The following is a 15,117-nucleotide window of genomic DNA, read 5'->3' on the forward strand; positions in this document are numbered from 1 at the left end:
ATTTTAAACATATAAATACATACACAAAACTCACTTTACAACTATTTCCAAGATATCGAGTCACATGTGTTACCTTTTCATATAATTTTTTCGTATCTTACATTTCCTATCCTACTTAGCTTCATAATTTATTAAAGGGTTTCCGCGAATTTACAAGGTTTTATTATCATTTGAAACAGCCAGGAAGCAACGAGTAACCAGAGTAGAACGCGAGCATTGTCTCTTTGCAATGCTCTTTTTTCACGTTTTCTTTTTCACCTTTTATTTTTTATTTTACAAATTCATGTGGTATAATGTGTTCATGTATCCGGATTGTAACAAAGTGAGTGTAAAAAATGGTGAATTTTAGCCGAAATTCGTAATATTACGACTGGATTTCGACCGTGATATTAAAAACTCTCGTGGCAAATCGCGACCTTTTCTTTCACGACAAACAGCACGGCTAATAAATTGCATATTAAATGTCATGCGTGATAACAACGTTGACTTGTTAATTATTCTCGTTGGGGCGCGTTATCTTATTTCCCAGGCAAACGGACGTGAATACATTGCATCTGATTGGCTTTAGAAGAGGGACGGGAAAAATATTAGGGATTAGATGCGAGCAGAACGAATGATTCACGATGACATTAAGACCGGTATACGTATCGTATAATTCACCTGCGTTGTGCTAAATGAAATTGTTATCTTCATAGTGTGGAAAAATACTCCAAGACACGAGAGAGGGAAAAATAAATGGACTGCGAGTTCCCTACGTTGGCAGAGGGTCATAAAATATCAGGATCGTGCGAAAATTTCCGCAATTCCCTATTCGATGTTTATAAGCTATCGTTGATCCCCCGTGTCCTTTCTCACGGAGGTTCTTGGGAGTGTAGTACATCGCTTATTCTCTATGCAAATCGTTTGCGTTAAACGGTAGCGTTATCGCAAAGAAAAGAGCAAGCTTTCAAATCGTGCGTTTCTAACGTTTCATGCATTTTAATGACATTATTATGTCATTGTTTGGCTGTAAAGTATATTACAAAATTATTTTAAACAATTAATATTTAAAGTATTAATATTTCAAGTAAAAAAGTAGTATTTATATATTATTATAAAGTATTAATATTTCAAGTATTTCTTGTATCTCTTCTCTTGTAGCCTGTGCTTTGTCTTATGTTTGCAATCTCGTTGATGATCTAACAATTGTATGATAATGCAATAACATGAGGATGATAATGCGATATATTAACTGCTAAAAAAGAGTAAATTTCACTTTTTAAAAATTCGCTTTGGCCGAATAATTAGCTCCAATAAAGTTATATAGTTTCGTAGATGGAGATATTTGTGCGAGATTCTCTGCGCGAATCATTATCGATATAATAACGAGACAGATAGGTCGGTTGTCCGGAAAGGGAACGCATCGGATGAATCGCACATAGAAGCTGTTGCACCAGCAGTGTGCCAATCTGACCGCTGTTGCACTCTATGCAATTGCATGTGCTATAGCTGGCAACACGCAGTATCTACCGTCCTTTTTGCAAACATCGCTCGCCATTTCCTTACGAGTCTTCATACTAGCTTTTCCGATACTATTCCCGACTATTTCAACAATAAAAAATATATATTTGTCTTTTTTACTCTGTCATATAAATATGTAATGACATAGAAAGAGTAAAAGAATTTATATAAATATCTCGAACTCTTTTTAAAGGTCTCGTTCGATGATTTTTAAATGAATTTGAAATAAATAATATCCTGAATTAAGGATCGCAAAGAAAGAGAGAGAAAGAAAGGAAAAGGAAAGAAGGATCCTCTTCCAAGGAGGATTATACGAATTGCAATTAGAGTCGTGCGCTATTTTTCTCGCTTCCGCATTTTTTGCTGTCATAAGTGAAATTCTATGACCACATTGATAATCGATAGCGCTCCTTTTTATGGGGCTCTATCGATATAATCCTGCGGTATTATACGCGAAATCGTACCGGCGTCGATCGGCGATTATTCCACGTTGCGTTTTACCGGGTAATAATCCCAGCTAGATCAAGATTGAAGCCACCGCATGTTTCCCGCGTCACGTTGTAGAATCGCGAGTTTTTCTTTCTCTCTTTCTTTTTTTTTTGTGCCATTGATGGCATCGTTTCTTCGCGCTAACGATTCCACGCTCACAGACACGCCCGGTTTTCACTCATTCGTCTTTCTCGTTCTTACATGGTCTCTCTGCGTGGTCGATGAGAAAATTAGGTGGAAGACGAGACCATATAATTAGAAAGTACATGTACGTGATCACGTGGCTCTTTAGGCGGAGTCCGCAAATATCTCGCCAACTCGCGGAAAGTATGGGACTGGTGGTGGATTTATTTGCACTCTTTGTCTGCGCTCGATGATGCATTCATGTAGATTTTTTTAATTCTTGCATCTTTGTTGATTTTCCCGAGCACAATTTTTTTCCCTCGTTACATCAGAGAGCTTATTTCAATAAAAGAGTTTATCATTAATAGCTCGATACTAGCATATATATAAATCATAATCATTTTAATTCCTGAATGTTTCTCCTGAATAAATATCTAATTTTATTTCTAATTTTATTTCTTGTTTAATCTCGATGCTTGCGAAAAAAAGGACGATGCCCATCGTAGTAAATGTTTAGTGAGATTAGCATTCTATCTCTGGTAGCGTTCTATCTCTGGGGATATGAAAATTCGTTGCTACGTCGATTACAGGGGCCGATGAACACTTTCGGTCGATTTGACTCAACCGAGGGAAAAAGGGCTGTACCGAGTAGTTTGCAGACAGCCTTGTGTAAAATAGAGACTGTCGCACTGACAGACTGGCCCTTTACTGCGACGAGTTTCTCGTCGGATCGTTAAGTCCGATAATACGACGAGAGTGACTAGATGCGACAGAATTAGATTGTAATTAATTTAATTTTTCCGGCTTTGATGATACCACGGCCATGCCTCTGTAAAGCGAGCTTATTAAAAATATCGAGCTTCGTTTACGCCAATTTATTATCTTCTTGCTCGAGCGATATCCTAGGATTTCAAGTGAAACGGAGATTAATTTCGAAAAAAGGGTCATGACATTCTAGGGGTCTCGATTCGATCTTTAGTCGATCTGCCGGAGCACGTTTCGCTTCGTACATTTTAGAACGGGCTTAAGAGAACGGCGCCTTAAACGGTGCATCGATGCACGTTGCGGATTACGCAACGGAACGCGCTATTCACGCACGACGCACCTTTCTGGTGCGTCCCTATGCATGTTTCCGACGCGACGCAATCGCGCCTCGAGCATCGATGGTTTGAACGGGGACGGGCCATCCCGGCCGGATGATTTACATGAAAGATCATTGAAGATTCTCTCGCCGAGAGAGTCTACGCTGACACATGCATGTATTGCATCACGTGCTTAGCGCGATATTTTTAGCGGATCGGCTCCTCTAGACACATGCAGTCTTTGCATCGACACGTGAACGTCGCGGAATAAGCGTCTAGGACAAAGTGGGTTGATAATAATCTCGTTATCGACGCTTAGCATTTCAAATTTTTACCTATCTCTTGCTTCTCTTATCTGTCTCATTGCATTTTAAAATACAATGTTAATCTTTTCGCAAAAATATGCATTATCGAAATTGTGTCATCGCTCTATCAAGCACTACGTCAAGGAGATTTAAAGATGACGCAGGCGGAAATATTATATTATCCTTGGAAAGATATAATGCATGTATCAGTATCGCGATTACGTTTCAGATATCCAACATTTGCCAGGCAAGCAGTATCTTGTAAAGAAGCGTGTATTTCGAAAACGAACGAATCATTTATGCCTGATTAAAATGCTGATTCATATTCGTACGCGCATAGTCATTTCATGTACGAGGTATCCTCGACACCTATTTTTTTCTCGATATCGTAAATAACGGAATTAAAAACATTCATTATTTAAAGTATAAATAGTCTTCTAATTATAGCTTTATTATAGCTGTATAATTATTATTAATTATTATACGAATTACAACATTATTATTAATAAACAATTATTAATAATAATAATTCATAGACATATAATAACTTTTTTTTTATATTCTGATTTTATATTCTTCTTGCAAACTTTTAAGTTTTCTAGAAATAAATTAATTTTTTGAAGTTTATCAGGCAATAAAAAATTATAAAAATATTTTATTTTTCCAAATTTTAGGAACTAAATAATTATAATAATTGAAAATTTTTCGTTATATCGTAGCGCAAGACGATAACGATTTTAAAAACGATGGTAGGTTTTTTTGTGCAAAAATGAAGACTTATTTTATTCAGAGATATGCGATAAAATGTATGATGAAACATTGTTAGTCAAAAATTTAATTTTATATAAACAAACTTTCTATGAAATTTCTTTTTGAATTTTTAAATCAATGTTGAGAAACATTTAATATGAAAAATTGAGAAAAACGTTTCGTCAGATTTTCTAGGGAAAGTTTTGCGCTCTAGAAATATGCTAAAAAATCCTTATTTGAGAGAAAATACGAAGAATATTCTTCATTTAATGTAGAATATTCTTCGTAGAATATTTAATGCGATGTGTGTTCACACACAATTATATTTAATCACATTTAACAGGATAGGTACCATTATCTCGAGTGTTCGTTCGACTGTGTTCATTAAAAGTCATGAAAAGTCAATTATAGTCAATTAATCATGGCATGTCTTTAGGATATAAGCATTACTACGTATCTTGTCTACCTTAAACATCGCTCGTGAATAACTCTTATAATCAGTCCATGTCAGCCTATCATAATCCCTGTTTTACATCAATAATATAAATAAATTATATATCGTATGGTTTTAATAATATTACATAACAACGTATCGTACGATAAAATTACATATGTTGATGAAGGACGTTGATTAGAACGTTAAAGCCAATGTTGGCGAGCTATTTTACTCGTGACGTCAAACATCTGGATTTTCTCATTAAATTTCAGAATTCAAAATTAAATATATATCTATATAAATTATACATTTATAATAAGAAAATTATTTATACAGAGACTAACGCAAATGCATTGAAAAGTCTCAGAGATTTTTGATTATATTTTAAATTAAATATTTAATTAGATGTTTTAGTTTTAATTCGACAATGAATTTGAGAAGTAAAGTCACGACTATGCAATTTTATTTTTGCTGAACGAACGTAACTGTACATTTTCTCTTATCGGTCATTTCTCTTTTTCCAAGACGAGTCATTAAATATCGACCTGGATTCGCGCTGTTTGAAAGACCGGCTGCGTCGCTCTACGATAATCGCGAGCCGAGTTTTCCGTGTTCAGTAGCCGTGAAGGCACCGGCTGTGGAAGGGACCTTGTTTGTTTTTTAATCTTTAATCTATACTTCGCCTACGGTTTCGCGTTACTGTATTCATATGTAAGGCTACTCTATACGCCATCGGTAATAACAACCAACGCTCTTTCTAACCGATGATGCAAGCAGACGCTCTTCAAAGGTTTCGACGAACATTCGCGTCCTTTCTTGCAAATCAAAATCTGCCGCGTCGGTTTTTAATCGTTAGCTCGCGCTACAAAAATTTTTAATTGTAATTTATTTTCTGAAATTTAGAAAATTGAAATATCTTTGTCGCTTGATACATTTAAAAAAGTCGATAGTCTCGAGAAAAATTTCTAAGGAAGAATAAAATCAAAAAGTATAAAAAATAAAATTATTATGTAAATCATTATTATTATTAATAATTATTTATTAATAATATTTCTTTAATTCGTGTAATAATTAAATTTGTATAATAATCAATTTACACAATATTTTACTATATAATAAATTATTAATTATTATACAAATTTAATTATAAGTAATTATTATACGAATTAGTACAATAAAATTAATAATAATTTATTAATAATAAATATTATTAATTATTATGCGAATTATTATTATCCCCAAATTATAGTTTTAGCAGATTTAGGATATTTTTTTTTTCATGCCATTGACATGTCCGAAATTTTTCTCCAAAGCGTTGTTCGCCGTCATCGTCACGGCCCAGCGGGCCGTATCTATAATTTAATACAGCGTTCTCTTTTCGCGCTCGCCTCGACGAAGACGCATTATGCCTCGCTCGGAGATCACGCTGCAAGATTTCTCCTTGGCAATCAGGATCGTATTCCGCCTCCCGCTACGCTACGCGTCTATCTCGGCCTCCTAAGCCGTGGTAGCCTCGTTTCCGCCTCGACTCTCCTCGCCGCGCGTAATGCTATTATCCATCTCTCACTTGTTATTCCGCCAACGTTCGACCAGCATAACAGAATCAACGTTGCATTTAGGATACGTACAGATCGGTCAACGCCTTGGAACGCGCGAGTACTCTCCCGGAATGATTAATGACGATTAGAATGATAGTCGTACGAAATTGGGAAGAGATAAAAAGTTATTTTCAAGCGGTACCACTAAATTTATAACACGTCGCTGTTTTAGTAGTCAAAGTCAAGAGGTTTATATATCTAGTACTGTGAAAATAAATGTCTAAATTTTTGAAAACAAGCTACTTTAGTCTTGCGAATTTTTTATACATATATATTTTATCGTAAAAAATAAAAGTCCATTATTTTCTAGAAAATATAAGAATTGTCGAAAATTGATTTTGACGATCGGCAGAAGAATTATTAGCCAAGCAAAATAATGTTGCACGCGATGATTTCGAAAGTGGCAGTAATAAAAGCGATATGATGATTGATTGAATTTTTTTAGCGATATACCACCTTTGAGCCCTCATATATATTCATCGCCAACTTATTATGCCGCTCGTGTTTCGGATCGGAGAATCAATGTTGCATTTATGAAGATGGGTCATTGCCTCTCGAACGTGCATCCGCAAACGTTTCGCGGATGATGTTCGTGGATTTCACGCCCACGACGAGTCACACGAAACATTCGTATAACACGGATCTCGCTTCTCCATTTAAACCGTTGAATTCGTAAACTCTGATTTTAATCTTGATAGTAGATATATTTTTTCTAAATTTATATAGTGTATGTCGGTCTTTATGAATTAAATTGTTCAATTGAAACATCGAGAAACGTACGTTTTTTTTTAATTTTAAACGATTGCACGCTACGAATGAAATTAAGTAATTGAAAATATGTAATAAATTCAATTCAACTCGACAGAGATTTTTAATTGGAAATTGAATTATCGATGGTACTTTGTATCGAATTTTAAAAAATGTCTTCCAGGGAACCTTTGAAATTTGCGATGGTACCACAATTTTCTAGCTAAAAAACCTCACGGGATCTCTCGGGATAGCATCTCCGCGCTTGTGAGCAAAACCAGGCGACCATAAAATTATCAGGACCTGCGCGTGGCGATGGTAAAAAGCTCGGGCTTTTGCCACGAAGCGAGCAAGGGCTTTTTCGCTTATTTTTCCGAGTCGTCGAATGTTATCGGCGTTTTCTCGCGTGTCACGGGGCCGTAAAAGCGGCGGCGCTTTTGCAATTCGCGCGCTAACCATCAAACGACATCAGGCCAACTTTTTGTCGCGTTATCATCGAATCGATCGATTCTCGTTCTCCGACGAGAAGTCGAGTCATGCTTGACTCGTCGTCCCTCGGGTTATCTACAAGTGAATTTCGAAGATGCGCGTGCGTACGCGATATCAGTCTGCGAACCGTACTTTGATAGATATCGAGGTACAAAAGTATTCAGATAAGAGCGCTTTTTATCCTCGAGAGATGAAGAAAAGATGTATTATATTTTGTCAAAGCGCGTGTACGAAAAGGAATATACGATTTTGCATGGATTGCAGATGACACGCCATCGTATCAGGCACTACCTCCTTTGCGTTCTTAACGTTGTGCATGTTGGTGCCAGGCGACAAACACGCTAGTGTTTCGCTAGTGCTTCGCGAAAATAATCCTGATGGTGCCGTTTTTATTGTAGCGTGAATCATATTTTATTAAGCCGTTGATGCTGAACTTGCACTTCTTCCAGCGAAGGACGTTCTTCCAGTGATGAAGTAACGCGATTATGCAATCGTAGATGTTCGATTTTACCTGTGTGAATGCTCCGAAAACAGGTTTTTAATATATTGGTACACAGAGAAAAATGTATACTGTATTCAAGAAAATATTATTTATTTTAAGTATATCATAAGTTTGTATATCCGCAAATATATCACAAGTTCACCACAAGCATTAAATTTAATTGAATATATTCTGAATTTTAGTAAGTGCAGTATTTTAGTTAAGAATATTAAATCAGAATAAAAATTTGATTTGCTTACTACAAAGAGTTGGCGTAAAGTAAGTTTGATTTTTCTTTGATACAACTTTACAATCTTCTTGAAGAGAAAATAAATTCTTCTTTCGAGTACATGATAATGATTTTCTAATACTTGTGATGAGTATATTTTAAGACTATTATCAAGAATATATTCTTTGTTGAAGAAAACTATTACTTAAAAAAAGAAAAATAAACTGAGTAATCGCTTTTCTTGGCAGTATTAGAATGATACTTTTCTCTGTGTATAAAATTTAGAAAGAAAAGAAAAAAATAACGGAAAAAACGAACTTTATAAGAGAAGAGGGATCGATTTTTACGAGGGAGATCCAAGAATCTATATCTCATATCGATCTCGTAAAATTCCACAAATGGGGGAAAAGAAACGTGGAAAATCCTCAATCTATAGTAATCTCATGAAGAGCTTACGGCGAGGAAGGAACGCGTGAATTCACTGCCACTCTCAAGTTAATCCTATCTGTGACGTCGGCGTCGTCGGGCTCGTAAATAAGCAGTCGTTACCGAAGAGGAGATGCGATCTTGCGGGAGTGTGTGCATCTCTCTCTTTCTCTCTTTCCATCTCGGTCATCGATCCACTCGTAAAACACGCTCTTTGACGGCGCGGAATAAATTCCGCGCGCGAAATTACGACGAGATATATTATTCCGCGGGGCAGGGTGGGACGTTAATCCGCTTCTGGTTCCGTTTCGTTTAATTCGCTCAAGCGAATCGAGTCGGTCGCGACCGCTTTATCGCCTCGCACGTTCTCCTCGGCGTGCCCTGACCATCTTTATATCTCGAAAGACAAAGTGTGTACGGCATATCGCGAATGCACGGCGCGAGCATGCGGTAGCACGGCAAGCCGTGGCATTAATAATTCATACTCCTCGTGGAGTGGTGGGGTTAAGGCTTCTGGGCGTTATAAATATTTAGATCGTCATGAAGATATATATCGCGCGCTCGGACGCCTGGGGAGCGGAGCCAGAAGAAGAAGACGACGAACCGCGATGAGAAGGTGCAGCGAGATGACGAGATAGTGGACCAAACTCCAGAGAGAGAAGGAGAGGGATTATTTAGGATTATTTCCGAAAAAGAGACGATATGAGATATTAGAGTTTCACGCGATACATAATAATATAATATACATAATGATATAGTAATTATGTAATAATATATGATAATAATAATGAATATATCTTGTCCGAGATCTCCAGTATTTACGAGTATTCTTATTAGAGTTAGCGTATCGAGGCAACAGATCGCTTGTCGGAAATGTTGTCAAGTTAAATACGTACGTTAAAACGAGCGTATAACTTTTTAAATGAAATCATGTCTGCGTTTACTGGTGATGTCACGCGTTAAATACCCTCGCCCGTCTCGCAGTTTCCTGTTAATTTCCAAGAACGGACTATTATTGCTCGGATAAACACAATGATTATTGCGGTCATTTTCTTACTTTACGTAGCGCACAAAGAGGAATGGAATACTGTTATTACCGCTATGATTATCGCCGGTTATAAACTGGTTTGATATGTTTTTTTTAATAACGCGCGAATTATTGTTTATAAGGAAATTTTATCATTTACAATCTCTTAGATTTTTGCAAAAATTATCTCGAGAGAAACATTATCTCGCGGTACTCGACGATTTTTTTTTTATAGTGGTTTTTTAATAGTTTTTTTATAGTCGTGCGAGAGAGTTACAACTTGCGGGAATGAGAGATTACGAATCTGAATATATCTAGACTGTTTCTAATTATGTTCAATCATTTTCTTGATTATATAGAAGCAAAGCGGATAAATATCAGTCAATCATTGTTCGCTTATATAAATCCATACATCTAATAATAAAATCCTTCCGATATTCACTGTACAATTTTTATTATATATTTAAGTAGACAAAAATTGGAATTGAGCTTCTTTCAAAAATTAATAGCAGTTTCGATTCTCTTTCTTTCTTTTCTAATTAATAACGAGAAATCTGAATCATTTTTTTTTTCTTATGAAAAGTATCTCATATTTTTTACGTCTTTTAAACTATGTCATGTAAATGTAAATTCTGCAAGAACAGAAATAGAGAGGAAACGCACAATTGAGAGAGTGACCGAGTTTAGAAAATTATATTCTCTTTGTTTGCATGATAATGTATGTATTTTCATACATTATCGGTTATAAACGTGGTCTTATAGACTCTTAGTTTTATGGCAAAGAATATAATCAATCGTCGTTAATCGCGGTAAAAGTGCAGCGCACTTAATATCGGAACTTAAACGTTGTATGTACGCGCTAAGTGGATTATACCTCGACCTATAAAAGCGTTACACCGCGAAACATCATTAATCATCCAATAACGGGTTTGCAAAAATCATACGCCTAACATACGCATCTCGAATAGGATTTGAGGATTTGAGGATTTGAGAAACATCGCTTGCCCGATCGGTATAATTCGTGATAATTTGCATCTTAAATGTATTTATATCGATTCGATAATGAATTCGATAAGTTGATTACTCGGCTGCGACCGAGCGAGAGTGAATTTCAAGCCGAAGCTTCAGAGGAGACAGAAATAGTTTTCCCTCTGCGGATATTCTCTTTGACGAAACATCGTCGAGAGTGTAACTTGCTCGTCCGAGGCCTTTTCCACGGTTTACGCAATAAGAAAATGCACGTATGAAATAATAAATGCGCGAATGTGCGTTTACGCAATCGCGCAAGTGCACCGTGAGACTGAATTTCAGGATCGAGAGAGAATTTCTGTATTTCTCGCGTCTCTACTTTTGCCACTTTATACATTATTGAGAGCGGCATCTCTCATTATTTCCTTTTTTTTTTTTTTTTTTTTTTTACATTTTCCACCAACATCGCTTCATCGCTAAAACTGACTGTCGTATTGATTTTCTCTTCCATGCGAGAGCGCATGTTTCTTTATTCCTTTCGATATTTCATTCTTTCGTGATCCCTCGATAAATTGCTACCGTGACGCGACCTTTCTTATTTTCTGACCCCGGAACCTTGACCCAGGCTTTCTTGCACAGCAATCGATTAATCAAATTGTAAACTCGAACTATGATATTGATTAATCATCCGATCTTGATAAAACGTAGCAATTAATTAAGTGCCATTTTGAGCTAGAATCACGAAAGATTATTCGTGTTCAACGTAGAATCGGGACACCCAGTATATTGTTAGCTCGTAATCTGTTAACTCAGCTGATCACTCTGAATTATTGGACATTAGTCAGCAATGCCAGCGAAGCAGATTTATAAATCTCTGTATAATGATAAAATGCTTATTTCTATCACGCTTTCAAATGTCCGACGCGCATTGCGTATATATTACATACTTGATAATTTTTTTGTGTTACGCGACAGTAATTGTAAATTAAATCGATGTCAAAAAATTAATCCGTTTCAAGATAAAATTGATTGAGCGTTCGATTGCGAGCGATCGACTCGAGATTCGATTATGCGATCGGCGAAATGCTGGTTTCCTCAAGGTTCGCAAGAATTATGGACTCTCGATTGCCGTTGCATAATGCACGGCCGATAATTCACCGGTTATTACAGTTTTGAAAAGCGTTTCCCTATTAGAGGTGGCCCTCTTACGTCGCTAACGTATTAGATCCGTTTGGCATATAAGAGCGTAAGATTGATCGAGCTAGGCCGACGGTAAATTGAAGTTCAATACGAATGAAATCACTCGGCGAGTGCGCGCTTTTGCTCGCATTATAATCTGTCTTTTTGCCGCGCGCAATTTCATTTCCTTCTTTCCCGATCGACGTCGATCATTTCGCTTTAATGCGCCGCGGTACTTTCCGAGTTTTATTCACGTCCATTTCGCGGAGGAGAGAATCTCGGGCCGGAGAAAAATGATTTCGTCTGTTGAGGAATTTTCTTGACTTTTTTTTTCGTCTACAGGAAACTTTCTTCACTTTTTTTATTTTACGTGTAATTTATCCCTGCTGTCTTCCCTTCAGGTATCCCGTGGATGAATCCCAACGTGGGATGAACGCGAGATTAGATGATTCGTTCGGAAGCTTCGTTCGAAAGATTCGATGGAGAACGCGTGCGGTGACGGTAAAGGAAAATGTAATTTGGTCGGTGATTGCGTAACAGCGTTGACACGAAAAAAAAAAAAACAGAGATAGAGAGAAAAGCAAATCGCGCGTGATAAAAAAACGGCGATAAGAGATAAAGAGAAAAATAGGAAAGAGAGACAAAAGCGGAGAAAGAGAGAGAAAGAGGGGCGCGAGTCGATCGGATCCGATCGGGTTAAAACGTTTTCCCGGTCGATCGTTTCCTCTGAGGTTCGTCAGAGAATCGCGCTTCCTTTCCCAACATCTCTCCGCTCGAACTCGAATCTCGATAGATCGCGGCCGACGCCTCCTTGCCTACTTTCTATCGCCCTGAAACGTATCCCGAGGTGCAGCCGTCTCGGTAAAATCCTCCGAGAGAAACGAGTTTTATGGCGAAACGCGACGAAACGAGCGTAATTGCGCGAGGATAGCAGCGAGATTTACTCTCCTTCCTTTTTCCTTTCCTCGATCCTTTCTTTCAACGCCGGCTGGAGGAGGAAAGGCCCTGGAAAAACGCCCTGTTTAATCGCATCGACGAGCAATCGATCGAAACGATGGATCGATCGGCGAAGACGCGATCACGAAATGGTCCTTCCTGCGATCGAAAAAGGACCTACGATTTTAATATAGAAAAACTTAGACGAGATTGTAAAGAGAGCGAACGACTTACCTATATCTCTCCTTGCGTAAAAAATCGCAATAGTAAGGAAACTTAACATTTCTTCCGTCAGGTTAAAGAGAAAATTTACGAGTCAGGTGGGAATAACGCGATTATAGAGTCGACGATTGTACGTATTCTCGTTCGCGTTTCACTTTCTTTTCTTTGAAAGAAACAGGGGACCTAGTCGACCTTAAACGCAAAGTAATCTACGCGATCGGGATTAATAAAACGGAAATGGAGGCTTTGATGACACAGGTCTTTGATGACCGTTATTTCTTCTTGCAGCACCAGCGCGGATCGTTTCGAGGGAGGATCGTTCGACGAGCTCGCAAAATAGAAGTATCGTGCCCCTGCAAAAGAGGGGAAACGGCGAATCGGAAGGAAGAAAAATATAGGATATCCCGTCGTTCCATCGCGCGCGCTGTTTATCCTGGGAATCGAGCCGAGCGCGCGGGCGCCTCGACACTCCGCGCGATTGCTTCGAGGCAAGAAGGATCCTGGAAGGATCGGACGGAAGGAAAACAACGTGCGCGGGATATGTACCAAGAGCCGAACAGCTCGTCGGGCAGCAACGCCTCCACCAAGGGCGACGAGGTCGAGCTTGTCAGTAGGTTCCTGGCGCCGCTCTGCGCCAGGGACGAGGCGGCCAGGAACATCGCCCTGGCCGCGGCCAGGACCACCGTCGAGGGATGGCTGGGCAGCGTCGGCAGTCCGAATCGCTGGGAGGACGCCAGCGACATCGAGGACACCAAGACCGCGACTGGCAAGTTCTCCGGTCAAGACGGAAGGTAAGTGTGTCGTTGCCCAACTATCTAAAAATGCTCGTTATATAAAAAAAAAAAAATATCGTTTATTTCCCCCTTTTCTTGGAGAATTATATCAAATTGTTGGAAACGTATGATATATATTCGATTTTACATTTTATTTGATTTTTTAAACCAGACGAGGAATATATTTATATTTCTGATATCGTTTTTTCAAAGCTTTCTTTATTTAATCCGCATTTATTGCAATTAAAATCAAATAAAATAGCTTTCTTTTCTTTTAGCTTTTTGCTTTTATATCTTTGGTTAGTAGTAAAGATACACATAACAAAAACATTCATTATTTTGGGTAAAATTATATTGAGTTGATGCAAAAAAAGTAATCAATTTAATTAAATTCTACTTTTTTTTTTACTCAACCTGTTGTTTTTAAATTTGTATTTTTTTCATGCTGTATTTATGGATAAATGGACCAATGTATAATGTTAGATTACGGTATTTCGATTACAATCCCGTTAAAATTTAAAACTATATATGTTCGCCGTTGCATGCCTTCATTCATTCGTATTTAGGTTTAATTGGATATGCTGTAATAAATTCTCAGTCATTCCATTTTCTGTTTTATTAAATAAATACGGGCGTGTTGTTGGGATGTGTTAAAATTATGCAATCTGTTGAACAACTTTGTTTACCGGTATCAATTATCAATATCATTAATTAATGATTTATCAATTAACGATTTATCAAATAACAAATGATATGCGTACAATACATATCGTTTAATATTTTTTAAAATAATTTGACTTTGCGTATCATAATTTTGATCGAACGGACATGTTTAATCGGTGCAAACATTTCGTTCCGTGCACTCTTGGCAAATTATTGGTTCTGGATTTAATATCAGCATTCAGTCACGCAAACACGTAAAACTCGACGTGAACGCGGTACTTAAATAATCACGAGCGGTTCATTAAAATGTGCACGTTACGAGGATTAATAATAAACACGCAGGAGAAATTATATTCGTTTAAGCATAACTGCAAGGACTATTGTAGAGAAAGAAATCTGCACAGTATCTTCCTTTTTTTTATATAAAATTTTTTTATATAAATCGCCTTCGTTTGTTGCTAAAGTTGCGGAATATTTCTCGCGGAATTATTTTAACTCTTTTAAATAATTTCGAGAGAATATATATTTATCATTATAAATTATATAAAAGTTGAAATATTAAAAAAAGTCTTATTATTACATAACATGATTATAATTAAAAATATTTGTGAGAAAATGAAAGTCTGTGTGAAGATGAATTGCCGATGAATCGTAATATTTGAGCAGTAATAACAACTTTGGAAAAACATATAA

At 37.2% G+C, this 15,117-nt stretch overlaps 1 protein-coding gene across 1 annotated transcript in view; it reads left to right on the plus strand.

Annotated features, from left to right (window-relative positions):
• Positions 1–15,117, plus strand: part of LOC105254367 (sestrin homolog) — a 182,442-nt gene that overhangs the window by 11,751 nt on the left and 155,574 nt on the right. The window contains exon 2 of the mRNA XM_011262997.3: positions 13,277–13,779. Coding sequence (XP_011261299.1) covers positions 13,529–13,779 — 251 coding nt within the window. The 5' untranslated portion in view covers positions 13,277–13,528. The remainder of the gene's footprint in view (positions 1–13,276; positions 13,780–15,117) is intronic.

Source organism: Camponotus floridanus, unplaced genomic scaffold (assembly GCF_003227725.1).
Source record: "Camponotus floridanus strain SB8 unplaced genomic scaffold, Cflo_v7.5 scaffold13, whole genome shotgun sequence".
NCBI lineage: Eukaryota > Metazoa > Arthropoda > Insecta > Hymenoptera > Formicidae > Camponotus > Camponotus floridanus.